Source organism: Anolis carolinensis, chromosome 5 (genome assembly GCF_035594765.1).
Source record: "Anolis carolinensis isolate JA03-04 chromosome 5, rAnoCar3.1.pri, whole genome shotgun sequence".
Lineage (NCBI taxonomy): Eukaryota > Metazoa > Chordata > Lepidosauria > Squamata > Dactyloidae > Anolis > Anolis carolinensis.
Genome location: NC_085845.1, coordinates 147,677,754 through 147,704,674, shown reverse-complemented (window position 1 = coordinate 147,704,674; position 26,921 = coordinate 147,677,754). Strand labels below are relative to the sequence as shown.

General features: G+C 37.0%; 1 protein-coding gene across 2 annotated transcripts; it reads left to right on the top strand.

Moving 5' to 3' along the window:
• Positions 1–65: 65 nt before the first annotated feature.
• rpap3 (RNA polymerase II associated protein 3) lies at positions 66–26,921 on the top strand. 2 transcript variants are annotated; one of them, XM_008111090.3, is made up of 17 exons: positions 66–219; positions 4,375–4,540; positions 5,836–5,976; positions 7,050–7,172; positions 8,461–8,588; positions 9,659–9,780; positions 11,317–11,387; positions 11,740–11,871; positions 12,614–12,741; positions 13,980–14,101; positions 15,146–15,216; positions 15,355–15,471; positions 16,201–16,430; positions 18,439–18,637; positions 21,157–21,254; positions 25,298–25,398; positions 26,432–26,921. In XM_008111090.3, the coding sequence occupies exons 2-17, from the start codon at positions 4,388–4,390 to the stop codon at positions 26,515–26,517; spliced, it is 2,022 nt and encodes a 673-aa protein (XP_008109297.3). In that variant the 5' UTR covers positions 66–219; positions 4,375–4,387; the 3' UTR covers positions 26,518–26,921. The 2 variants fall into 2 exon arrangements, with proteins under 2 accessions (XP_008109297.3, XP_008109298.2); XM_008111091.2 differs by having other exon boundaries at positions 83–219; positions 4,380–4,540.

Here is a 26,921-nt window from a genome sequence, read left to right as displayed (position 1 = left end):
GAGCGGAAGTAGGGACAGAGACCGCCTGGGCTCCATGACACCAGAGGCAGAAAGGGAAGTCAGTGCGCATGCGGACTGCGCACGCTTTTCTTCTGCCTCCTTCGCTACCCTTCCGGCAATACCGCTTGGACTTCCTTCTTCTCGCGCACGGTGTTCTGGGAAAGGAAAGAGGCCGGAGTGGCGGTTGAAAGCCCAGAAGGCGGCACCTGAGCTGCACAGGTGGGGAGTGTGTTGTTTTCTCTCATTTGCCTTGCGTAATAAGTTCTGGACACTGAATAATGTTCCCCTATACAGAGAGGCCATCTTCGCAGTTAAAGTTTGAAGCTTCATGCTTATTCCGACCCTGTTATGTCATGAAAGGAGGCGGCTCTCATTTGATGCCCAACTTCTGCAGAGTGTTGATGAGGCTCTTGAGTCCCTGAGGAAAATTAGAAGAGAGCTGCACTGGATCAGACTAATCTGGCTCAAAACTGCAGCCACGAGAGGAAGCCCACAAATAGGTCCCGAGTTCAGTGCTAAGTCCTTGGCCTGGTGTTTCCCAGCAACTGGTAAACAGAGAAGTCTCAGGATTGCATGTTCTGCCATCCATGTTTGTGTATGTACTGTATACACACACATACATATTTGCTATATAGATGTACAGTAGAGTCTCACTTATCCAACGTTCTGGATTATCCAATGCATTTTTGTAGTTAATGTTTTCAATACATCATGATATTTTGGTGCTAAATTCGTAAAAACAGTAATTACTACATAGCATTACTGTGTATTGAACTACTTTTTCTGTCAAATTCGTTGTATAACATGATGTTTTGGTGCTTAATTTGTAAAATCATAACCTAATTTGATTTTTAATAGGCTTTTCCTTAATTCCTCTTTATTGTCCAACATATTCGCTTATCCAACATTCTGCCAGCCCGTTTATGTTGGATAAGTGAGACTCTACTGTATATGTGCATGTAGTTAGGTATGATAGATACGAATGAATACGTATAAACCGGGGATGGGCAATCTTTGGCCTTCCAGGTGTTTTGGACTTCAACTCCCACAATTCCTAACAGCCCATCGGCTGTTGCAAAAAGCCTACACACATAGATAGATGCCTACATAAAAACTCCAACCATCACCCAAAAAATAAAAAAGAAGCACAATTAAATCCCTGGCAGACTGTGCAAAAAGAATCTGTGAACCCCACCTCCTCCAGAGTGAACTAAACCACCAAAACTGGGCTCTACAGGCCAATGGATACTCCACCACAAGCATCAGAAGAGATGCAAGGCCAAGAACAAGTCACGAGAGTAAAGACAAAGATCCACCCAGAGTTCTTACCATACATCAAGGGAACCACTGACCACATAGAGAAGCTGGTGAAGAAACACAACCTAAATAGAATCATAGAGTTGGAAGAAACCTCATGGGCCATCCAGTCCAAGAAGCAGGAAAATCGCATTATAGAATCATAGACTACACAAACTATCTACAGACACACTAAGAAAATCCAACAAATGCTACATTCAGCGAAGTACAAGAGAAACTGTCTCACCTCTGCAGGAGTCCACCATAAACTATGCAGCTGTGGACAAGCCTACACAGGAACCACCTAATGCAGCATAGCCCAAACATGAATCAAGGAACATGAATGGCACTGCAGACTAATTCAGCCAGAGAAGTCAGCCATAGCAGAGCACTTGATGGACACAGGATATTATTTGACAATGCAGACCACTCTAACAACTACCATGTCAAATGACACAGAGAGGCCATTGAAATCCACAAGCTTGTGGACAATTCCACCAGAAAGGACAAAACCATCAAAATGAACAAAATCTGGCTACCAGTATTTAAAAATCAGAACAGTAAATAAAGAATAACACTCAGAAGACTGGGGCATTCCAGACAGGAATCAATCAGGGCCAGCTAACACCTCCCAACAAAAGATTTCCCCAGGCAGTAAACAGCCAGACCTTGAAACTGAAAGTCTATTTCGTGTTAATCAAGGTGGCCAGTTGAAACATTCACACCTGCCTCCAACAGACAAGAGTTCATCTTCCCACCCTGAACCTTCCACAGATATATAAACCTCCCTTACCTAGTTTCCAATATAACTTACAACCTCTGAAGATGCCTGCCATAAATGCAGGTGAAACGTCAGGAGATAATGCTTCTGGAACATGGCCATACAGCCCAGAAAACTCACAGCAATCCAGTGATTCCGGTCATGAAAGCCTTCGATAACACAGCCTACCAGCTGTTAGGAATTGTGGGAGTTGGAAGTCCAAAACACCTGGAGGGCCAAGGTTTGCCTATGCCTGATATAAACAGTGCCTTCAAGTTGCCTACTATCTTGTGGCAGCCCCACTAATTTCCAGGAACAATCAGATGATTTGGCCAGTTTTTTTCTTTTTGTTTCATTGATAGACTGAATTGATGCAGGTCCAAATAAACACACCTGTATCCTAAAGGCAACCGATCACACCTGATCTTGGAAGCTAAGCTGGTTAGTACTTGAATGGGGGAGTATCACTAACTACAAAGTGCCATAGGTTATATTTCAGAGGAAGGGTTTGGCAAAATCACCTGTGAAGAAAACCCAGTGAAGTTAATGGGGTCACCATAGGCACCTACAGGGGCACATACTTTGAAAATATTGATACTTCACTATTGATACTTTGTTACCATTACTGGTTGCTCTTCAGAAATAATTGCCTCTATGCTGCTTTGTCAGGCAATGATTGGAGCCCCCAGTAGCGCAATAGGTTAAACTGGCTGGACTGCTGACCGAAAGGTCAGTCATTCAAATCCAGGAGGAGGGTGAGCTCCCATATGTCAGCTCCAGCTTCCCTTGCGTGGACATGAGAGAAGCTTCCCACAGGATGGTAAAACATCAAAAACATCCGGGTGTCCCTTGAGCAACCTCTTTGCAGACAGCCAATTTCTCACACCAGAAGCGACTTACAGTTTCTCAAGTCACTCCTGACACGAAAAGAGGCAATGATTTATATATTTGTAACCAATCTTCTAAAGTTGTTCCATTTGTGCACCGGTTGTTTTCATAATAAATATCAAAATCTTTATTGATATTTTCTTACCTTTTTGTTTTGTTCATTCTAATCTGATTCAGGTCTTGTTCTGATATCCTAGCAACTGATACATAGTAACATATTCCCTTTAATAGTAAAAGTGATCTGAGTCAAGTTTTTTTTTTATTCCAGCGACTGATACATGGTATCAAATGTTTAAATTGTCTCTGATGTTATAAATTATATAAAGACTGAGCATTCCTTTTCTGGAATTCCAGAAAGCCCACACAGAGGCTGCTTTTGGATGGTACACCCACTTTTGCTTCATACACAGATTTTTTAAAAAAAAATACTGTATAAAGTTGTCTTGAGGTTATATTTATAAGGAAGATAGGAAACACAAATGAATCTCATTTTTAGACTGAATCCTCATCTCCCAAGATATTTCATTATGTACATATATGCAAATACAGCTATTCCAAAATCTCCCCCTGCCCAAATCTGAAACTTCTAGTCCCAAGCATTTCAGAGAAGGGATATTCAACCTATATACCCATCCTGGCTTGTACATTGATGGTCCTAACTTCCATGAGTTTAGCTGATTCAACACTGATGTTTGTTTTAGAAAACATGTTTTAATGCTGTGACCATTTTAATTTGTGTTCTGTTATATGCAATTTACTGCAGTTCCACTTATTAAAATTATGACAAAAATACAAAAAATGTATAATAGGTGATTGGAAAAAGGTGGGACATAGATCTGCTCAATAAATCAAATGAAATTTCTCTTTAAAGCTGTCCAAGTTGACATCCGTCTATACTACTTGTGGCATACCCATATAAAGCAGGAGGTCAGCTGGCCATCTTTAAGTATTTGAAAGGCTTTATAGCTGATGGGTTCTGCGTCTTTTATTCTTCCTCACTTTACCTGGTGCAGTTCAGTGCTCTGGATAGTACTCCTTATTTTTTGCTCTAGAAGTGGGGAAAGTGGAAGAGGCCACTAAATGCTGGCAAAACCAAAGGAGGGAGATTTATTTATTATTTATTTATTTACAACATTTATACCCCGCCCTTCTCACCCGAGGGGACTCAGGGCGGCTTACAAAAATTGGCAAAATTTAATGCCCAAAATGCAATCATAATAACAAAAACACTATAAACAGATCCATTAATAACATTGTTAAAACACATTATAAAAACCTTAAAAACATATATATTATTTAATATTTGTTTGCTTACTGTACCTTTTGCAGTACAAGTAAGATCCACTCTCATCTGCTATATTAGAATGGGTCTAACATACGATTACTTGTTTCATTGGATTTGTCTTGTTATTTCTCTGTGTCCTTCATAGAACAGGCCACCAGATGACTTCACCAAATAAAGCGTTAGAGTTGCAGCTACAAATACGGCAAAATGCTGAAGAGCTCCAGGATTATGTGAAAGATTTAGAAGGTTGGGAAAAGGATATTAAAGAAAAGGATTGCGATTTAAGACGACAGAATGGAGTCCCAGAAAGGGTAATTATGGTTTAGAAGTATTGAGACGGGTACTTCAAGCAAAAATTGACTCCATTAAGTAGTTCTTTAGATTGCAGGTAGAACTACAAACTAGTTATCTTTTGATAGCATGTTGTACTTGAAGGTTAAATTGTACGGACCTTTCCTCTTACAAAGAGAAGTTGCCTATGTGTTTTGACGGCACTCTCTAGTGTTTTGATAGCATTCTCCAGATTATTACAAAATAAACTCTGTTCAGGGGCAGAACCTTTCTAAATCAGAGCCTTCATCAGGCCTCCCCAAACTGTGGCCCTCCAGCTATTTGAGCCTCCAACTCCCAAAATTCCTAACCATTGAACAAGCTGGCTAGGGCTTCTGGGATTTGGAGGCCCAAACAGCTGGAGGGCCACAGTTTGAGGATGCCTACTTCATATTGTCAGCAGGCAGTGTGTAGCATTGAGTCTTTTTAGGTTTCATGTGAACTCTATCCAGATAAAGGCCATCTCAGCTTTCATCTTTGGTGAAAAGAGACATGGAACTACTTACACTATGTTTATCTACTTGCAGTGGGAATGGCTAAGCACATAATGAATGTTTGTCCAGTTTTGCAATGGGCAAACCCAGCAGCAGCTGTATCTCTGGCTTGCATCTCTCTTTGTTAGAGAAATAATTCAGGATTTGTTCTCTGGATTGTTTGGAGTGTCAAGCCAGGAGATCTCTGCTATGCTGGGTTCAAACGTTAGACTTCTTTACCTTTCCTTGTGCAACAAGCAACTTGCCTGAGCTCTCAGCTCCCCCATTGTATTGCCATGGTTCCTGGAGAATTCTAGCATATTGTTTAAAAGCTTCCAGTAAGATGGCTAATGTGTAATGTGTAATATACTTCGATGGCTAATGTGTAATATACTTCGATGGAGATCTTAACGGATCAAACTCTGACTAGATCCTATTGTTTTACAAACTAAAGTAGGTTCTGGGGTGTTTTAAGTGGTTTTAAATCACTATATTTTATAATTATTTGATTATAGTTGCCATTTTTGAGTTGTACTATATTTTGTGTTTTCCTTGCTTATTTTATTGTTACTATTTTTGACAGTGTCTGTGTTTATTATCATTTGTTCCTATTTTCTTTGTTGTAAGCCGCTTCGAGTCCCTTCGGGGAGAGGGAGCGGGATATAAATAAAGCATATTGTTGTTGTTGTTGTTGTTGTATCAGGACCTAAACCATGTTACACTGATTTGTATAAGTTTTATAAATAATTTGTTGCTTATTTGAAGTTATGTTTAGATGAACTGTGATCTTTTCTGCTATTAAGGATTTGCCACCAATCCGAAATGAAGCTTATAAAAAAAAGAAGAAAACCAAAGTTAGAACAGTATCCAAAAAAACAACTGAAGAAAATAAAAAGAACAAAATAAAATCTAATGATTATGAAGCATGGGGAAAGCTTGATGTGGTAAGTTAGAACATTAAGCAAAACATCTGAATTTTGTTTTAGGAAATGTTGATACATAGTATTTAAGCTTTCCATACTTTTTTAAAATTCAAAACTAATATGAACTGTTACCTTTGTAAATCCATGTCTACTTCTATCAAAACATGTTTCAGTCCTTCTCATAATAGCTATCATTCTATTTGAAAATATCATAGTTCACTGCTGAAACAAAAAAAAGTTCCTTTCTTTTGTCTGTTTGTGAATTGACACAACATTTTTTGAGTTGTGTAAATTCAGCCTTTACTAATATAGCCATTTTATATTTTTTTATTTAAGATATACACTTTTTATTTCTCAAGACGTGGCCATGATTTTTTTTAAAAAATTCTAAAATGCATAAATTGCATAGCTTAAATTGGAAATCCTAATTCATGAATTCCCTAAAATGAGGTGCTTGGGTTAACCAATATGTCTCTTCCTTATTTGTAGAGAGACTGTGATGTTAGGCATATGGTAAAATGCATGATGATACATTATTTTTCTGTGAACTGTATAGTGGAGGAATGTTGTGCTCATTGTCTGGAGTTAACAGAATTCTTAAACATCGTTCTAAAATATAATTTATTTTGTGTCAAAAGCATTGCATAATAAATAAGTTTAAAACTGATAAAGGGATCACATGCAGCTAAATAGTTTTAGACCAAAAGCAGGCAACAGCGACCACATTGTCTGTAGCTTTAAACAATTCTTTCTCTGTACACGAGACAGGACATTGTGGACAAGCATACATACAGAGTTGTTAGTTCTGCTCCATTGTCACACAAGGTGGAGGATTCCTCCAGGTAGTGCCATCTTGCCAGGTTGTCTTTTGATCTGCCCACTGAGTCTGTTCAGGGGCTTGTTTGAAACATTAGAGTGTAGCATTGTACCTAGGGTGTTTGTGCACATTACATGTTTTCCATGTGTTACCACATTTTTTATGGAATCCTCTTTGGTACAGCATTTGTTCCCTTTTGTTTAGTGTTTCCCTATAAATGTATTTAATTTTTTTGAACATATTAATTGTTTTAATTATTAATTATTTCTCATTTCAGGATAAGATACTTGAAGAACTTGATAAGGAAGACAGCACGCATGATTCGGTGTCTCTAGAATCAGATTCTGAAGAAGACGGGATTCATATAGATATTGAAAAGGCTATTGCTGAAAAAGAAAAGGTAATCCATGGCGGTGTATTTTTCTTCTGATTGTGCCTTTTCAAAAACTTACCTCAGACTAAGAAATGTGTGGCATTCCGTTATGTTTTGTAGTATATTTTCTATCAGCCCTAGCAGAGCACCAACTGAAGGATTTATGGGGTTATGCAGATTGGCTCCTTAGGAAGTGTCTGCAGTGTCCCTTGGCTATTGGGTGCATTGAGACAGACAATGACCAGGACTCCGAAGGGCCTCTCCAGCTGCCTGTTCTTGATATGCCTGCAACCAGAAGGGCATTGAAGACATCATTTGCCAGAACCAGGATTTTGTAAACCCTTCAGTTGGAACACTGCCCAGCTGAAAAAGTGGGATTTTGCAGGGCTGACAATATCAGACATTGCTATTAAATATTTGAAAGGATGTCATAAGGAAGAGTGAGCAAACTTTATTTTCTACTGCCATGGAGTCTAGGACTTAGAGCTATGAGTTCAGATTACAGGAAATGAGATTCCACCTGAAAATTAGGAAGAACTTCCTTCCCTGTAAAAGCTGTTCAGCAATGGAACTCTCTGCCTCAGAGTATGGTGGAAGCTCCTTCCTTGAAGGTTTTAAGCAGAGGTTGAATGGCCATCTGTTGGTGATACCTCAATTTTCCTTTTCCTGCATGGAAGGGGGTTGGACAGGATGGCCCCTGGGATCTCTTCCAATTCTGTGATTCTATAATGATATCACATAATGCAGGATCTTAGTTGTAATCACATTATCTGTCACTGTAGCACATCCAACTAGGATGTAAGTCATGTATCATCAAGGAACAGCCACAGCTGTGGCATAGTTCTTTTAGTTAAACAAATGCCCTCCCTGGCTTCCGTGAATATTTTTGTACCACTTGTCAACCATAATGTTTTTCAGAGGGATTCATATTTAAGCAATCAGATTTATAGACAGTGTGTTCATTATAAATGTTCATCCAGATAATGAGCACTAGGTCAGAATTTTGTAAGTTGTATATTTATTTAATCAGGAAATGTTAGATTATGTAGGATGCCAGATTTAGAATATTTTGGGAAAGGGAAAATATTAAAGAAAAGGATGAGTAGAGAGGTTTCTGGATATCTGTATGATGAACTGTTCAGTGAGGGGAAAACCAGATTCAAGGGGTGCGTATGAATAACAGTTGAATGAAGACAATTAATTCTTCGAGATAGGCAAGTTCCAAACCATTCAGCCATTCCAAATAGTTGAATAGTATCAAAAAATCAGATTTAATTGGCAGCATACTCATGTCATTCATATTTTATTTTAACAGGGCAATAATTATTTTAAGCAAGGAAATTATGATGCTGCAATAGAATGTTACACAAGAGGAATGAATGCAGATCCTTATAATCCGGTTTTACCTACAAATAGGTCATCTGCTTTTTTCCGACTGAAAAAGTAAGGCTTTTGTTGCACAACTTTGTTTTTTAATTCACATAAAACATTAAGAATGTCTCTTTTGTATTTATTCATTTATTTATTCATTTAATTTATACTCTGCTCTTCTCTTCAGGAAGGTCACAACAATTTAACACAGAACATATAAAATTATTAATACAAAATAAAAATGCCTATCACAAGCAAAAACAAATTTTGATTTAAAACATAATTTAAAAAGATAAAGGCACAGCACATGCCCTTTAAAAACCCTTCTGCCACATTAATTAAGAACCAAAGGCCTGTCTAAATAAAAATGTCTTTCTCTGCTGGCAGAAACCTCCCATAGGAGAAGGCAGTTCCTTAATCTGAGAATATCTACTGGAAAGGCCCTCTACTGAGCCCCACTAATGGTGATGAGGGTGAGAAGTTGTTCTATGCAGACAACAAGATTTTATATACGAAGTACAGAATTCAGTACAGAAATATTGATCCCTCGGCAGAGAATACTGTTTTCTGTGCTAAAAAAATCTGTAATTGGGGATTTATTATGTGTCAAATTCACATCTAGTTGATTTGAATGGAAAACAGCATTTTCTATATAAAAATTAATAATGCTGCATTCAGCACAAAGCAACCACATATCAGCCCTTCATAGCCTGTGTTCTACTTGTCCAATTGTAATCAAGTTATCTGTCACTATGGGACATGCAACAAAAATGTAAGTTAAAGTAATATATCACCAAAAAATGGGCACAGGTGGTGCAGTACTTTTATGCCGTGGTGTTCCAGGTGTTCTATTTACCCCAGATTATCTGATGGTGCAGACTCATTTAATCCAGTTTAAATCAGAAAACCTGGGATCAGATCCTGGGATAATAGGGCCTGTCTGAAAGGGCCCAGAGTCCACACTGCCATACATTCCAGTTCAAAGCAGATAGTATGGGATTTTATTTAGCTGTGTGGAAGGGGCCTTGCTGAACGTTTCCTTGCCACTGAATATTGTGCTTTTCTTATGATTTATACTCATATTATCATAAACCTTTGTGTCTATATCTATTTGTAGTGAAATACATATATTATTGTTGCAGGTATTCTGTGGCTGAATCTGATTGTAACTTGGCACTTGCTCTAAATAAAAACCATACAAAGGCTTATGCCAGAAGAGGAGCAGCACGATTTGCTTTGGAAAAATTTAAAGATGCCAAAGAAGGTACATATATATTTGTAGTGTCAGTTTAATCATATTGGGCAGAATTCTTTGGGTTTCTGTACATTTCCTGATTGCTATTCCTCTGGATCAAAAACATTTGATGACTCAAATAAGAGACACATTCAGATGCTAATTTCAGCATAAATCCCTAGTTTTATCTCAATTTTCCTTGAAGCATGCATAGAAAAATACAGCTAGTGGTGGTGGTTAGAAATGTCTCTTTTGAACTCAATTTTGAGATACACTTATACTCTTCCTTCTTCCTAGTAACATTGCAACAATTGTATTCATGTTAATTGTGTGATAGATTTGCCTTGATTTTCTATCATGACAGAACATCTGCATTTAATATAATTTTAATGTATTTTCTTTAAAAAAACAAAAAGGTACTTTTAGACCATTTTACAGATCAGCTATAAACAAAATGCTTTCTTTCACACCAGTCAAATTTAGTTTTAAGTCAATTTGACTTTATTTGTATCCTGTCCCATCTCCTCATGGGGACTCGGTGTGGCTAACAACATGTATAGCAGCCATTCAATGCCACACAAATACACAAAAATACAACTACAAGCAAATAGTTAATACAACAAGACATAATAGCAATCAACGAAACACAATTTGCAACAACATTTAAAAACAGGATTAAAAACCCAGATCAATAAATTAAAAGCCATACCATCTTCAAATTAAAAGCAAATAGTTAATACAACAAGACATAATAGCAATCAATGAAACACAATTTGCAACAACATTTAAAAACAGGATTAAAAACCCAGATCAGTAAATTAAAAGCCATACCATCTTCAAAGCCCTGTTGATACACCATTCATTGTGTGGGAGCCAGATATTCAAACGTTTTGTTCTCCATAAGCCTGGGAGCATTAGGTATTTTTTTTAATCGTTTCCTGAAAGAGGAGAGCGTGGTGGCCATTTAAATCTCTTTTGCCCTCTCTCTTGCCCCCACCAGCTAGGTTTGGGTCAGGAGTGGTATCAAGAGGAGGCCCTCACTTGATGAACACAGTGACCTGGCAGGTTCATATTTAAAAGATCCATCCCTATATTTGACATCTATTAAACCTTTGTTGAGAGAAAAATCAATGTTACTTGAGATTTTGAAGCAATTTATTCAAAGTTTTGCTGTTGCCATGCTCTGAGATCAAGGATTCACTACATTGTAGAATAAAAACAGTTTGATATCAGTTTAACGGCCATGGCTCTGTGCTATAGAATCATGAGAGTTGTAGTTTGACAAAGTATTTAGCCTCTGCCAAAGAGTGCTGGTGCCTCACAAAGTTCCAAATCCTATGGTTCCATAGCATTGAGCCACAGTAATTGAAGTGGTTTCAGACTGCATTCTACAGTGTATATGCATCCTGAGAAAGTGACTTGCGCAAGGGTTTCCATCAGGGATTTGCGGATTTGACCCATGATTTCCTAGTCCAACACTCAAACCACTATCTCGTGTGCACTAGTTAAATTATTCATCTTCCTTTTAATTGCAACACCACATTTTAATATCATTTTACTTTTTAGATTATGAAAAAGTTTTGGAACTAGATCCCAACAACTTTGAAGCAAAAAATGAACTTCGAAAGATTGAACAGGTAAAAAAAACCCATCAGTTTATCTAACATTTCCATTAAACTCATTTTTTTTTTGCAAATTTAATATAAATCCGGGTTGCTGTGAGTTTTCCGGGCTGTATGGCCATGTTCCAGAAGCATTCTCTCCTGATGTTTCACCTGCATCCATAGCAGGCATCCTCAGAGGCTGTGACATCTTTCCAACAGAGCTCACAACCTCTGAGGATGCCTGCCACAGATGCAGGCAAAACACCAGGAGAGAATGCTTCTGGAACATGGCCATACAGTCTGGAAAACTCACAGCAATCCAGTGATTCCGGCCATGAAAGCCTTCGACAACACATTAATATAAATCTTGTACATCTTATATTAGGTACTTATGTTGAAAGAAAATCCTCAGCCTGATGGAGGAGATGCCAGCAAGACTCTGGATTCTGTAAAAGAGGACGTGAGGCAGATAGAAGTGGAACAACTTAAACAAAAGGCTGTGGCAGAAAAAGATTTGGTAAATTGAACAGTACTTAAAAGGAATGGTTTAGCACAATATTTGGAATTAATCTGAAATACTTTGTATAACCAAAACAGACATTCTTTATGTATATCTAGTGAGAAATGGATATACATGGAGGCTTTTTGTGGATAGCTAAAGAGAACACTAACTCCTCTTTCAAGATGGGGAAATTGGGTTGGATTTGCAACCCAATTCTGAATATATAAGAGCAAATGTTGAATAGCCACCTCTGGAAACTGGAATTCCAGATGCTAAGCTCAGGTGCTGATTATGCAGTGATCATTCTGGGTTCTTTTTTACTCCATGAAAATTGGCCAGGATCCATTCTTTTATTTTAAAATAATTTAAAAAAATTCACCAAAAAAAGAGAAAGAAATGGATGCACATTTAATAGTTAATCATTAATTACACTTTACCATTAAGTCCTATATGACAATAATTTTAAACAACTAAATGTTATATTAATTGGATGTATTTGTTCCTGCTATTTTGGCAAGGTGGCATGGCAGTAGATTTAGTGCAGATGCCACACAATAGATTATGTTGCCTTCCGCCAAACATAAAATGCTTTGCAAAACTATCTGAAAAACATCTCCATGGACCACCACTTTTTTCCTCCTTTTATTTGTTGGTGGAATTAGTGGAATAACATCTAAAAATGTTACTCACTTGTATGAGCATACAGAGATGTCCCACATGACTGTTTATGTTTTTTTCCTCTTCCCAAACATCACAGGGTAATGGGTATTTCAAAGAAGGTAAATATGAGGCAGCAATCGAATGCTATACACGTGGAATGGCAGCAGATGGTGCCAATGCCCTTCTTCCAGCCAACAGAGCTATGGCCTATCTGAAAATTCAGAAGTGAGTGGGGTTGAACATAGCATTCCAAATCTACTGTGGATTTCCTTGATAATCTGTTTCCTCCCTTCTTTAATGACTCTTACCATTTTAAATTAATGTTAATTATATTGTTAAGATGGCTTGGAAAGAGTGTGCATGTGAAATTAAAACTCATACAATTAATTAACCCAAGCATTCCTTTGTAACACTGTTAAAGGGGTTAGCTCTAAGATTTCTCCCACATATATTTTAGTTGCATATAAACTCACACAAATGTGTGTGTTTCAACCCTATGGCACCTGGTTCTGGACTTTAATTCTTTGCTTTCTGATTTCGGGATTCATTTTCCTGTAGCCATTTATAGAAACACGAACAAAAGTTGAGATATTTCAGGTTCCTACTGGAGCCTGCAAGGAACATTTAAGTAATGTCAGAATCATATATCTTCTCTAATGATTGAATTAACTACATTCTTTATAACAAGTTTACTAGAAGTTTCTAAATAATGGTAGCTTAAAGCTTTAACCTATTCATGAAAGCACTCGTTAATGTCATGGCTGTGCAAAAATAAAGCATTTGATTCTGTATCTATATATATAAAAGGGTAATGAAATTTCAGCCTAGGACAAAACAACAAAACTACACATCCCAGAAACACTAAACTTGGCAGCACAACCCCTCATCCATGCCTCTACGTTCATACAACAAAAAGAAAAGAAAAATAAAGTCCTAATTAGAGGGAGAGCAATAATTGGTTTTATCCAATTGCTGCCAGTTAAAAGGCTAAGCTCCGCCCACTTGGTCTCCTAGCAACCCACTCAGTCCAGGGGACAGGCAGAGTTAGACCTCACTTAGGCCTATAAAATACAGATTATCAGATTTGAACTGGATTATATGGCAGTTTAGGCCCTTCCACACAGCTATATAACCCATTTATAATCTTATATTATCAGCTTTGAACTGGATTAACTTGACTCCACACTGCCATATAATCCACTTCAGTGTGCAGTTGGACACAACTGGACTTAATGTCAGGAGAAAACCTTTACCCTTTACCTTAACTACCACCAGTTCCTCAATACTTTATTTCCCATACCACCATACTTCGCCACAGCAACGTGTGGCCGGGCACAACTAGTTGTTTTATAAAACCTGTGGTCTGTATGTATCTTGTGTGAGTATGTGTGTATGTATATATGTCTCACACATACATACATGCACCAAAAAGTAATACTTTTTAATACTATCTTGGTCATAAGATACAAAGAGGCAGAAGAAGATTGCACTAAAGCTGTATTACTAGATTCTTCATACTCTAAAGCTTATGCCAGAAGAGGAACTGCTAGAACTGCCCTGGGAAAACTGCAAGAAGCTATGCAAGGTAAGATATCAAATAAAGATAAGATTTTCCCTGTTTACATTATGAAACAGTCTGACTCCAGCATTAGTAATAATAGACGAGCTAACCTTTTCACACCTTTTTCTTTTGTTGTTACGATGCTGAAGATAATTAGCCCATTATGTAAGGGCAGATGTGTGGGTTCCTTTCTGTTTCATATTCTCACACTGAAGCCTTTATTTACATAAGGGGAAAATGCTTCTCCATGGAAGAAGGCATGGCAAAATCTGAACTTAGTCTGAATTGTAATTTGAGAGTATAATCAACTTACCCATAGATTGCATTCCTAAACACATTTGTCAGGAAATAAGGAGTAGTTCTGAAAAGGCATGTATAGGATTGCTGTATTAATTATTGAAGTTCACAATAGATGCTGCTAGTTTAATTGAGCCAAAAAAATAGCTTTGTGTGAAGGTACCACACTTTGTATGTGCATAATTGCAAAAAACCTCAGAAGTATGTATACCTAGTTTCCATATCCATGCCCTTGCTACAATTCTTATTGCCCAAACATTCACAAACTGTTGCATTTTAGGACCAAATTTAATCCATAGTAGTTTACAAGCTGGTTGTATACCAATCTGGCATTAAAATTAAACACAAATTCTACCTTGAAGCAAGTCTTGCCATTTTAGTAGAAGAAATCTAGTTTGAAGTCCTGCTGGATGATTGTGTTTGAACAATTGTTTATAATGATGTGTAGTTGAAGACTTTCCTTTTAGAGGACCTATACTTTCCATAAATTATTCATTAACGGTAACTTCACTGGAGTGTTGTGAGGTTTCTGGGCTGTATGATTGTGTTCTAGAGCATTTTCTCCTGAAGTTTTGCCTGCATCTGTGGCTGGCATCTTTAGAGGATATCCTCTGAAGATGCCAGCCACAGAGGCAGGCAAAACATCAAGAGAAAATGCTTCTAGAACCTGGCAATTAAGCCCAGAAACCTCATAACACTCCAGTGATTCCGGATGTAAAAACCTTTGACAATACAGCAACTTTTATTGTTAATGCTTTGGGCTTTTTTCAGATTTTGAGACAGTCTTGAACCTGGAACCTGGTAATAAGCAAGCCATAAATGAAATAATGAAAATCAAGAATGTAAGTGCTTTAATACATATGTATCCCTATGCTTGTTTTGTTTGTGAAGGAAACTTAAGGTTGTTTTTTTACAGATGTTTTGTGAGTTTTAAATCAGTCAAATTTGCTTCAATAGTTAATTTACTAAATCTTTTTAAGGAATTGATTTCCAAGGGACTATGGACAGACATGGAACATCCTAGACTATCACAGAATGAAACTGAATTACAGAATGAAGTGAAACCCATTGACAAGCCTCTACATCTTAGATCAGCAGTAAGTACAAGTAATGGGGAATATTTTAAAGAAAGCACCTTCTCTATAAACTACAGTTTTTTCAGTAAACCCTTGAGAAAAAAAATTGTGCATGTATAAACATCTTTGCTAACAGTCAATCTAGGATCATGCTCCTGTCTGCTCTTCTCTTGATTCATCAGCAGCTAGCTCCTCTTCACCTTTTCCCTTTATCAAAATCCAAGCCTCTCATGCAATTTTATTTTCATACCAAATAAAATTGGTATGAAAAGGACAGACTCCTGCATTCTTGAATTTATGTTGAGGAGAATACCAAATGGTCTGGGAAACAAAAGGATCATAAATTGAATTATGAACACAATTTTTGCTGTTAAAAAAGATTGAATTTCACAAATGGGGAATGTTTGGAAAAAGAAAAAAATATGTTAAGATGTCTCAGTAAACAATAGTAGAATTAGAATATGCATCTATGTTTCTTTTCATTTATGTCATGAAATTCATATACTTGAGACAAAATTCTCCTTGTAGTGCTTTATGCTAAAGAGGCAGTATAGTCTGAAGAAGAAAACCAATGTTCCGCCTGCTGAGTTTCATGCCACAATGAACTTGTTAATAGTTTAGTATGCCATAAAGCTTTTCATTTTTGTTATAACAGATGCAGCTACTCTTCAAGAATACATTTTGCTCAGCAGTATGCTAAAACTGTGCTTCTGCTGTAATTAACTTGCTGCATGGCCGTTTTCTCTTTAGAAACCCTTGAGAAGAATCATCATTGAAGAAGTTGGTAATGAGATGCTGAGCGTGAATCTGGGGGCTACTGCTAGTCTAGAGCCTCCTCAGCCTGTTTCTTCAAGTGCGGAAGCAGCACAGGCCTTTGTGTCTGCCAAGGATCTAAGTGAGAATGACTTTTCTTCTTCAAGTGATACTCCTAAAGCAAAGCTGTTGAAAATAGAAGAAATAGGTGACTCTATAAACATGGGGTAAGCATACTGATTTTAGTACCAAATATGAATAGGAGATTCATTTAAATCAATATTCTGGGCATTACAATGCTCTATTAATGGGATTTTAAGAAAAAAGATTATAGTTTTATTAATTATTCTAAAAAGGCTTTTAAAGCTACATGTTGACTTTTGTCAATACTGTTCATATTAGAAATTGTTGATAAAGTACAGGTACTCCCCGGGTTATGCCAAAACCTTTTTGTTTAGTTTTGAACTACATTGGGAAGAATCAACACCTCTGTTAATGTTTGTTTTGCAATCTCTGCCCCTATTCAGAAAATTTGACCTCACTTTCTGTCCCTGTGACAATTGGTTTTTGAAAAATTTTGGTTGTTGTGGAAATAAGGATTGGTGATACAGCTTTGCTGAATACACCTTTTTTCACGATAACTTTCCAGTAATGAATTTTCATTCCTAGGAGTATGCAAGTAAATTTGTTTATAATTTGGGGTCTGTATACTTTTTTACAGTTAGTTGTGGGCATTTGCCAGGGTTTTGGGGTCTACATTGTCGCCCACAGAAACCTGGGAGGCTGAAGCTCCTCAATTTCCACCCTATTCCATTACTTTATACTCTCCTTTTCTTCAAATGTTAGGGTTTAGTGCAGCTTACAAAACAAAAAAAGAAATATAGGAAAAGGTTAGGTTTAAAAGGCACTGAGCTATATATAAAATCAAATTTGTACCCCACCTCCCCTTGCAGTCTGAGATGGTCTTGTTTTCCAAACTTACGTGGCAGTTCAGGACTAAGAAACAACAATGAAGCCTCCAACAACAACTCAAAAGACAGAAGAATGCCCACTAGCACACATACCCTCTTCTATGCATTAGGGGCAAACCAAAACATATTTTGACTCATGTGGGGATGGGAATCAACAATGCAGTCATTGCCCAAAACAAATGGAAATTACCTAGGAGGTGTTTGTGCCTGAGCCACATTTGCCCAGCGTGGTTTAAATTAATCTTAAAGGCTTCTTTTTCATCTCTACCGAGTTATGGAAGTATACAGATGGGGAGAACATGGTTGCTATTTTTTAAGTTTTTTAACTTTATAGAAAATATTGTCTATGTTGTACTTTTTTTATAAAAAAAAAAATTATTGTGGCAAAAGTTTAACCCCTGAAAAGAAGTCAAATTGATTGACAAATAAATTGCAAGTGAGCAAATGGCTATGCTATAATCAGTGTTCAGGGTTTTTGTGTATTTGGCATGCATTTTCTTTTATGCTATGAAATTACAGAGAGGCTTTTACTTTTGTATTTGTGGAAAATTTCTTCTGGTGTTTAAGCTCCACATACATTTTTTTTTAAAAAAGGCTATAAAATGTGCTTGTTCTCCTTTCTTTTCCTCCATAAACCTAATACATCTTAAAAATAAAGATTCATATGACAGTGTTTTAGAAATACTTGGTGCGTAGCACTTTATCTAACCCTTTTTTGAAAGAACTGTTGTTATTTCAGCTTCCCTATTAATCATCAAGCTCTGCTGTATGTTTGCCAAAAGCAATATAACCCTTTAGAATCATACTTTGAAGGAACTGCCCTTCAAAAAAGCATGTGAGATTACATTTATTTTAATTATAATAGATGTTGTGCTGTGTGTTCAGTCGTCTTTCAGGCAACTTTTATATTAGAAAAGTTTGCACTTTTCTCATGCAAAATAATTTACCTCTGTTTTCAGACAGGGAATCTCACTTAAGCCAAGTAATTTTTTTAAATCCTGGGAAGTATTTTCCTTTTGTTAGGTTTATCTTCCTTCCTTCCTTCCTTCCTGTATAAAGATACATATTGCAAGTAACACATTTGAGAACATCTACTGAGTTGTAGTTAAAGAATGGCCTTGAGATGTCTTCAAGAACTCAAGGGATTGTGCAACAGAGGGTAATATGCCCTGTGCTATATACAAGGAATAGTATGTTTCCTTAAACATGTCTCTAAATAGAAGGCAAAATAATCATCCTTGTCATGCTTGTTTTATTTTTCCAGGCCTCCTACAAAAGGTACAATGAAAGAAAAATCAAGCCCACAGTCTTGTTCAATGAAAAAACAAACAGAGATGAAAATCCAAACACTCCCTCCTGTGTTTGCATTTTCCGTGCCTCCAGTTCCTGTGAATTCTTTCCAGCTTGAATCAGATTTCAGAAAATTAAAAGAACACCCAGATCAGTTATTCTCATATTTAAAGGTAAGATAGCTGATGCATTATGGGGGACCAAGTTTGATTTTATCAAAACATAATGACATCATGCAATCAGTAGAGTCTCACTTATCCAACACTCGCTTATCCAACGTTCTGGATTATCCAACCCATTTTTGTAGTCAATGTTTTCAACACATTGTGATATTTTGGTGCTAAATTTGTAAATACAGTAATTACAACATAGCATTACTGCATATTGAACTACTTTTTCTGTCAAATTTGTTGTATAACATGATGTTTTGGTGCTTAATTTGTAAAATCATAACCTAATTTGGTGTTTAATAGGCTTTTCCTTAATGCCTCCTGTAAAGATGTCATGATCATTGTGTTTTATTCATGATTGCTATGTTTAGGTTGACTGTTTAAGGTTATATATTTCAGCTATTCTTATACAGAAGCTGGAAGCCTCTAAGACATGGCCAGGAAAAGGGGCGTGGCTTCACCTTGCTGGTGGAAGCCTTAGAATTCAAAATTTAGCAGTTGGAATTGGGCAGTTGGAGTTTGTCGGTTGAGCAGAGCAGTTGGTTCTGTTCAGTGAGAAAGGAGGGTGATCGAAAAAAAGAGATTGTGGGAGGAAGTTGAGCAGCTAGAGAGTTTTAGCGGAGAAGGGCTAAAATTAAAGTTGCTGAGCCTTTAGTAGAGATAACTAAAGAGCTGAGGCTGCATCCCTAAGTCAAGGAAGACTAGGGTTAACCAGTTAAACTCCCCAATCCAAGTTTGATCGGGTACAGGTCAACTAAGTTCAAGAAGGACAGTATTCCTAACTGAAAGAAACAAGTAATATAAAGCTGATACCATACTAAGCTCAGTGAAACTATTGAGAAATCTTGCAACACTTACTGTACAGAAGTAACATCGTTCACCTCAAGTTATAACATTCTTGCAACCATCAAGCTTTGTGCTATAAATAAACAAGTTACTGTTTCTTCAAATGTTGCTTATTATTTGAGCAAAGCATCTTTCAAAGGTGGTGGCAGCGACAACATAGAAAAGTGAAATACATAGAGGTAGAAGGTGAATTCTTCACATTTTGGTGGCAGCGGTGGGATCCAAAAAGATTCCATCCCTGTCATCACATCAAGTCTTCACACCTCCTTATTATCCAACATATTCGCTTATCCAACATTCTGCCGGCCTGTTTATGTTGGATAAGTGAGACTCTACTGTACCTTGTTTTAGGATAAAAATTTCAACTTTTGTCCAGATTTCACTCACACACACACACACACACACATATTTGCCTTGTATGTAAATAGATCTTTTTGAGAGTCAGATTGTTCCATTAAACTCTCATATAATACAGTCTTACTGCTTAAGTGCCCATCTCAGGCGAATAGGCTGTGAAGATTCAGCTATCGCCAGTTCCAGTTCCATGGAGTCTAATCGCAGATATTCATGCTTTGGTCTTAGAAGAGCTGCAGTGATGGTTATACAGTACTATAATGACTTTGGAAATCGAGTGGGCATAAGCTCACTCCAGCCTCCCCCATTATTTCTTGGATAATGGTATATTCCTAGGACATAGATGCTCAAATTCCCATTTGAGTGTCTTGATCCTCGCTCTTTGATTCCTAAACTCCAGAACATTTGTGCAACTTTAAAATTGATCTAGTGAAGACTTATACATCCTCTGCAGTTCCCTCTTTAGTTTATATGCATCAGATGGCAAGGAATCAAAAAGTAGGTACTTCTTTGTCGTCAGCCAAGCATGGCTGTTTCTTGCTTTTTTTCTGCCAGTATTAGTTGTGCAGCTCACATCAGTTTGGGTAGAAGCAACAGTAGGAAATACACTATCATATCCTTTCCCTATAATTTACATTACTTGAACAAGGTCCCTTGTACCTCTTGTACACAAGTACCTGCATCTTCTATGATAATGTACAACCTATGTTCATTTTCCTATCAGAGGAAGAAATAATTAAGCAGAAACCGTTTTTAGAGCAATCAGTGGTAGACAAGAGTTTTTTACAAACATTCTAGTTTCTGTAACCCCGTTTTGCATCATATTGTCAGCAGAGGAAGCTATGGATGTTATAGATAAATTACATTTATGCCAACATCTTCCTCCATAGAACTTGGTGCAGTGCATCCCTATGTGAGATATGGTAGCTTGAGAGAGTGTGTGTGATTGAACCTAGATGTATGATCACAAGATAACCTTATAGTATGTTCTACATAGGGAATTGGGTGTTGTTTTTCATTTCACTTCACTTGTAAGCATTTTTCTGACACTGCCCACTGCAAGGGGAAACTGTAACAAAGGGAAGATAGGTAGACAAATAGACCTTTCACTGTTCTTCACAGCCTGTGTTTCTATGCAGCTTTTACTGCCCTATCTGAGAAACTGATAAATGTCCAGAGGAATTCAGGGTTCCACAGAATAATGTGAAAAGTAGTTATGGGGAGCTAGAATATCTACAAATAAAGTAATGGAGGTATAGTGAAAGATGTGGGGTGTTCATAATGTTTAAGATATGTTCTGATGTAATTTTTTTCTTTCTTAGCAAATTGATCCTTCACTCTATCCTAATTTATTCCAAAAATCACTGGATCCAGATGTGTTTAGCCAAATTCTGAAAATTCTTCAAGATTTTTATATTGGGTAAGTTTAAATCTGTGGCTTTTTCAACTTAACTGTTAAACATTTCTGCTCTTTAGTTGGCCCGGGCTTGTGGCTGAAAAGCAGTTTTTATGATTTCTACAGGATATTTATGGCTATATTAGGAGATAGATTTGTTCTGCCTGGCCAGCAGGATTCCAATATCTAGAATTAATACTGCCTGAGATTAACTGATAAGATATAGGACATTTTATTAAGCATGGTAAACAATTTCAAAAGTCTAGGGAAATAGCAGCAGAACCATTATGGTGACATTTTAGAATTTGTCTCAAGGTAGCTATTGTTAACTGCTGTCAAGTTGACTTCAGCTGATGGCAATGAATAAAAGACCTCCAGGTCACTCTGTCATCAACAACCCTGCTCAGGACTTACAGATCTGGCTTCCTGAATTAAGTCTATCCAACTGTAATGTGGTCTTACATATTTCCTACCACTTTCTACCTTACCAACGTTATTTTCTTTTCTAGTGAATTACCTTATCATGATCTGACCAAAGTATAGCAGTCTCAGTTTAATCATCTTGGTTTTTAGTTAGAAGAGAATTCAAACTTGATTTGCTCTGGGACCCATTTATTTGTCTTTTGAATAGTCCATGTTATCCATAAACCCTTCGCCAAACCACATTTCAAATGAGTTGATTTTCTTCCTATCAGCTTTCCCAACCACACATATAAATAGGAAATACAATGGCATGGACCAGTGTTTCTCAAACTCTGCTCCTCCAGGTATTTTGGACTTCATCTTGTAGCTCCTACAATTCCTAGCAGCTGGTGAGCTGGGTGGGATTTTTGGGAGCTGAAATCCAAAACACCTGAAAGAGCAGAGTTTGAGAAATACTGACATGGACAATCCTAAATGTAGCAATCAATTATAAATCTTTATATTTGAGGATCTTGTCTAATTTCTTTATAGCTGATCTTCCAAGCCTTAAGCCTCTTCTGATTTTTTTAACTGCAATCTGTTAATAATTAATAACTGAACCAAAACATGGAAAACCTTGAACTATTTCAGTGTCTTTGTTGTCAACTTTAAAGTTATATAACTCACCTTTGAACATTGTCTTTGCTTTCTTAATGTTCAGCTATAAGCCTGCCTTTGCACTTTCTTCTATTACTTTCTTCAGCAACTGTTTCAAATCTGTTTTCTGCTAGTAGCATGGTATTATCTGCATTGATTTTCTTTCCTCCAATTTTTGTGCCTCGTTCCTTTAAATCTAATTCTGCATTACATATGATTTGTACAGCATACAGGTTCAACAGGTAGCATGGTAAAATGCAGCCTTGTCTGTTGGAAACAATTCTGTTTCCTCCATCGTGGTCAACTGTGAAATACGCACATATGGTATCCCTCAGCCTATGCTGACAGTTCTGTTTTTCCACATTCTGTCCTGACAGTATCCTCTTGTCCTGATTACAATAGGATAATCGCATGGTGTGGCACACTTATTTTTTTAAGAGCAATACAAAAGGTTTTTTATGATCTACACAGTTTATAAAGCTTTGCTGTAAACTATCCATTATCCAGTGTATGTTCACAATGGGATCCCTAGTGCCTCTTCTTTTCCTAAACCCAGCTTAGACAGCTGGCATTCCTTACCACCATATATGCATGACAGATTCATGCCATTGTCCAGTAGTTATTGCAATCCGTGGTGTCCGCTTTCTTTGCTTATTAGCATACTTATTTAGTGTCATTCAGTATTTCTAGTTGGTACACCATTGTTTTGTTTTCCGTATTTATTGACAGACTACAGTAGATTCTGCTTCTGTAGCTTGAAGCAACTCTGTTGGTATTTATTTCTCCAAAGCATTTTTTCCACTTCACTTTCTAAAATTGTAGGTTTATCTTCAACTTGTTCTTTCTTGAATGAATCTATTATCTTTTCATTGCTTTTATATAGCTCTTCAATGTATTGTTTCCATTATGTTACTTTTTTTTCGTGTCAGGAGCGACTTGAGAAACTGCAAGTCGCTTCTGGTTTGAGAGAATTGGCCGTCTGCTAGGATGTTGCCCAGGGGATGCCCGGATGTTTTGAGGTTTTTACCATCCTTGTGGGAGGCTTCTCTCATGTCCCCGCATGGAGCTGGAGCTGATAGAGGGAGCTCTCCCCAGGTGGGATTTGAACCTGGTCAGCAACCCAACCTTCAAGTCACAAGGCTTTAATCCCCTACGCCATCGGGGGCTCCATATTATGTTACTAGTACTTGGTTATATAATGTGTTCTCCTGCTACTCATATACTGTAGCTACTCATTCTTGGCTTACATTTCCATTTGATTTCTAGGATCTTGTGGATGTAATTTTTTGTTCTTCCTTTTTTGATAGTTATTTTGTATTTTTCTACATTGAAAAACAGTTCTCATTGTCCCTGTGCACAAGTCAGCAATCAATTGTTTTCATACTTCTGACCCTATTTCTCTTCCCTTTTATTTTTACTTCCAAACTATCCTTAACTGCTTGCGGAGTTTTATTTGTCATCCTTTTAAGGCTTTCTTTCTTTTTGTTTTGGCTGCATCTAGTGTGTTTTTGCACTCATTCCTGACAATGTCCTTGACTTCAGTTTAGAGTTTTTCTGGCTTCTGGATTTACTAATATTCCTTCTGCATTGTAATTATAAGTGTGAACTATGATGTGACTGCTGTTATGTCTGAGAAATCCTGTACCAGCGTCACCCTCCACTATTGCTGCCCAGTAGTTGCTTGGTGCATTTAGTCCAGGCTCCTCAGCAAAAGTCAGTCTGACATGGGAGAGCCTACCAGGAGGATGCAATCCCACCATTGTCAAAGGATAGCAGAACGGTAGTTGGGAGTACTTGGTGTGCTTCCATAAAAATCCTGAGAGAGCTTACTGTGCAAGTCACAAGTACGTCACCATTGCAGTTATTTCACTTCACTCATTTCGCCTTGTACCATGATGGCAGTTTTGAGCTCTGAAGAGCAGTTTGAATTTCAAGATGACAACTTTCCTTTTTCAGACTGGTAGCTTGGGAAAGGTGGAGAGAAAGCATCTCATATATCACTTTCTGCAGTGAAGTCTGAACTCTGCAAGGGCAATGAAGTCAGCATGATGCCACCTTTTGCTCCCGTTCCAGTTTAATAGGAGACATTGTTAATCACAAAATAAAGCCTGGGAGAAGCTGTTATACCTATACTGCTTTCAGCATGTATACTTAGTGAAGTAAAGGTTGTTGTCGAATAATGTTTGTCTCTTAAGGCTGATGTGTCTGCTGTTACAACAAGTATCTTTTGATTAGACCAGTGAGTCATCTTAAATAAAAACAACATTTTATCACTCAGGACCTGTTGTTGTAGATGGTTTGGACTGGAAGTGCCAATAATTGAACTTTGGATCCCTTGAATTTGCAGAATCTGTCCGGCTAACAAAGTATATTGCACTTTAAGCAGTTTGTGTCTTTGGGGGCTTTTTCTTATTTTTAGATGTAAGCACCTTTTTATTACTTTTAGTAATATTCTGTCATTTTTTGAACACACAAAAGGGATGAGTTGAAAAGGGGTCAACACGAAAAGATAACGTTTGTCAAGAATAAGGAAATAAATACCAGATGAATATCTATTTCTCATAAGTTTGGCAGGAATAGGTAAATAATAGCATACATCCACTCTTGTGAAAATATTTCAGAATATTACAACATGGGTTATTTTTCATAGCAAAATGACAGCAAAGGAAATAAACAATGTAGTTCCACCTTAAAAAGGACTAACTAAATTTTTGGTAATAGAAAGGCTATGATGTTGGAAGAAAATTAATCTAAGAAATAGGTTTATCAGTATGCCTTCTTTTGCCAGATTTAATCTCATTTTTAAAATTACAAACACTTTGGCAAGGGACTTTCAGATTACAGATTATTGATCTATCTATTTTACATATTCAGATTCATTATTTTTATTACAGCATTCTGCTTTCCACTTTCGAAGGACTTATAATAATACATATTCAGATATGAAGTTTTTTTCTATTCAGAAAGAGCTATTTATATGTATATATTAATGTCTCCATCTCCTATAGGAAAGAAGAGCCTTTGCTTATCTTAGATATTCTGCAGAAACTCTCAGAATCAAAAAGATTTGATATGGCAGTGATGTTTATGTCAGATTCAGAGAAAAAAAGTAAGTAAATACCTTCTTGCATCACTGTTGGAATCTTTTAGTAGGTTGAGAGGTTATCCGAAATACTGGGAATTTAGAATGGATGAAAGCATAGTGCCTAATGGCTGCTATATTGCCGTCTTGAAAATTAGGTTTCTATCCAGTATAATTGTGGAAGAAAATGAGAATAATTTTCATTTCACATGTAAGGGGCTTTAGAAACTTCAATTTTGTAGCTTAGGCTTCTCAAGCAAAAAAGAGGGAGGGGGTGCATAGTCTACTCCCCACTACTCCCTGTATACTTTTCTTTTATCCCCATTCCCAACTGATCACAACATTTTGAACCCCTCTAGTTTGCCAAATCGTTCATTAATTTTTGCAGAGCACTACCAGCCAGTTCATTTAATTACTGAAACCATCTGTTTTTCTTTTCAGTGTCTTTTCTACCTGATTAAGTGTCCCATCTCTAGTCAGGATGCTAAATTCTTATTGGGCTATTTTGATCTGCTCCTTCTTAATATTTTTCATACTTATGACAACATGGGAGTTTCACCATTGTCTGGAACTTCTCTTTTGCACACATGATGATGTTTTGGCTACATAAGGATCAGCACTCACGCCAATCATTAACAAATAGAGGGAATGATTGACCTGTTGGCATACCAGTTATGTCCCAGTTAGTCCATTACATACCCATCTTGTGCAGCACACAGAAATAGGAAGCCCAGTAAGTCAAGCTGATATGCTTAAGGATTTCTAATTTAACCCTCCACCCAATTTGTCTTAGACTAAATAGATTTCATGCCAATCCCATTTCCTTTCTTTTGAACTTCTAATATGGTAGTTATAATTTGTTCCTTCTTACCTGCTTAGCAGTAGCATTTATTCTATTCAGTTTAAAACAGAGTATTTTTGATACTTTCTCAGACAATATTGTATGGTGACTCTATCTGAATTCAATTTTTCAATGATTGAATATATAATACCTGTAATTAAAACTGTATTCTCAACAGATTTTGCCTATGCTTGATCAAAACCTTCTCTCTTCTTATAGCTGTACGGTCAATATTTGGTCATTTAGAACAATCGGGATTGGAAGATTCTTCCATTGAACAACTCAAGAAAAGATACAGTGTTTGAAACAAATAGCTTTGAGTATTTATATGTGCAAATGCAATGGATTATTTGCCTGGAAAGCACTGGCTCCTGATGATGAGAGACCATGGCTGGAAGAATACAGACTGCCTTCCACTTGTGTAAATTGGAAGTACATTTCTTTCTCCCCAAGAAAGAAACATTCTGTTTTGTGTGCATTGTTCACTGCTGAGGTCTTTGAATCAAAGCCTCTGAGGACATTTAAATAATTCTTTCATTTTTGAAGAGATGGTGGGGCATTTAGCATGGCTGAACTTCCTTTAAGCAATTTTCGTCCCCTTTCATCACGTAGAATTAAGGGTCACATTTATTTTTGTGCATATTAATTATTTTGCTTGTTAGAAATTATTCTGCATCTTTTTTCTTGTAAATAAATTCACAAAGGTTGA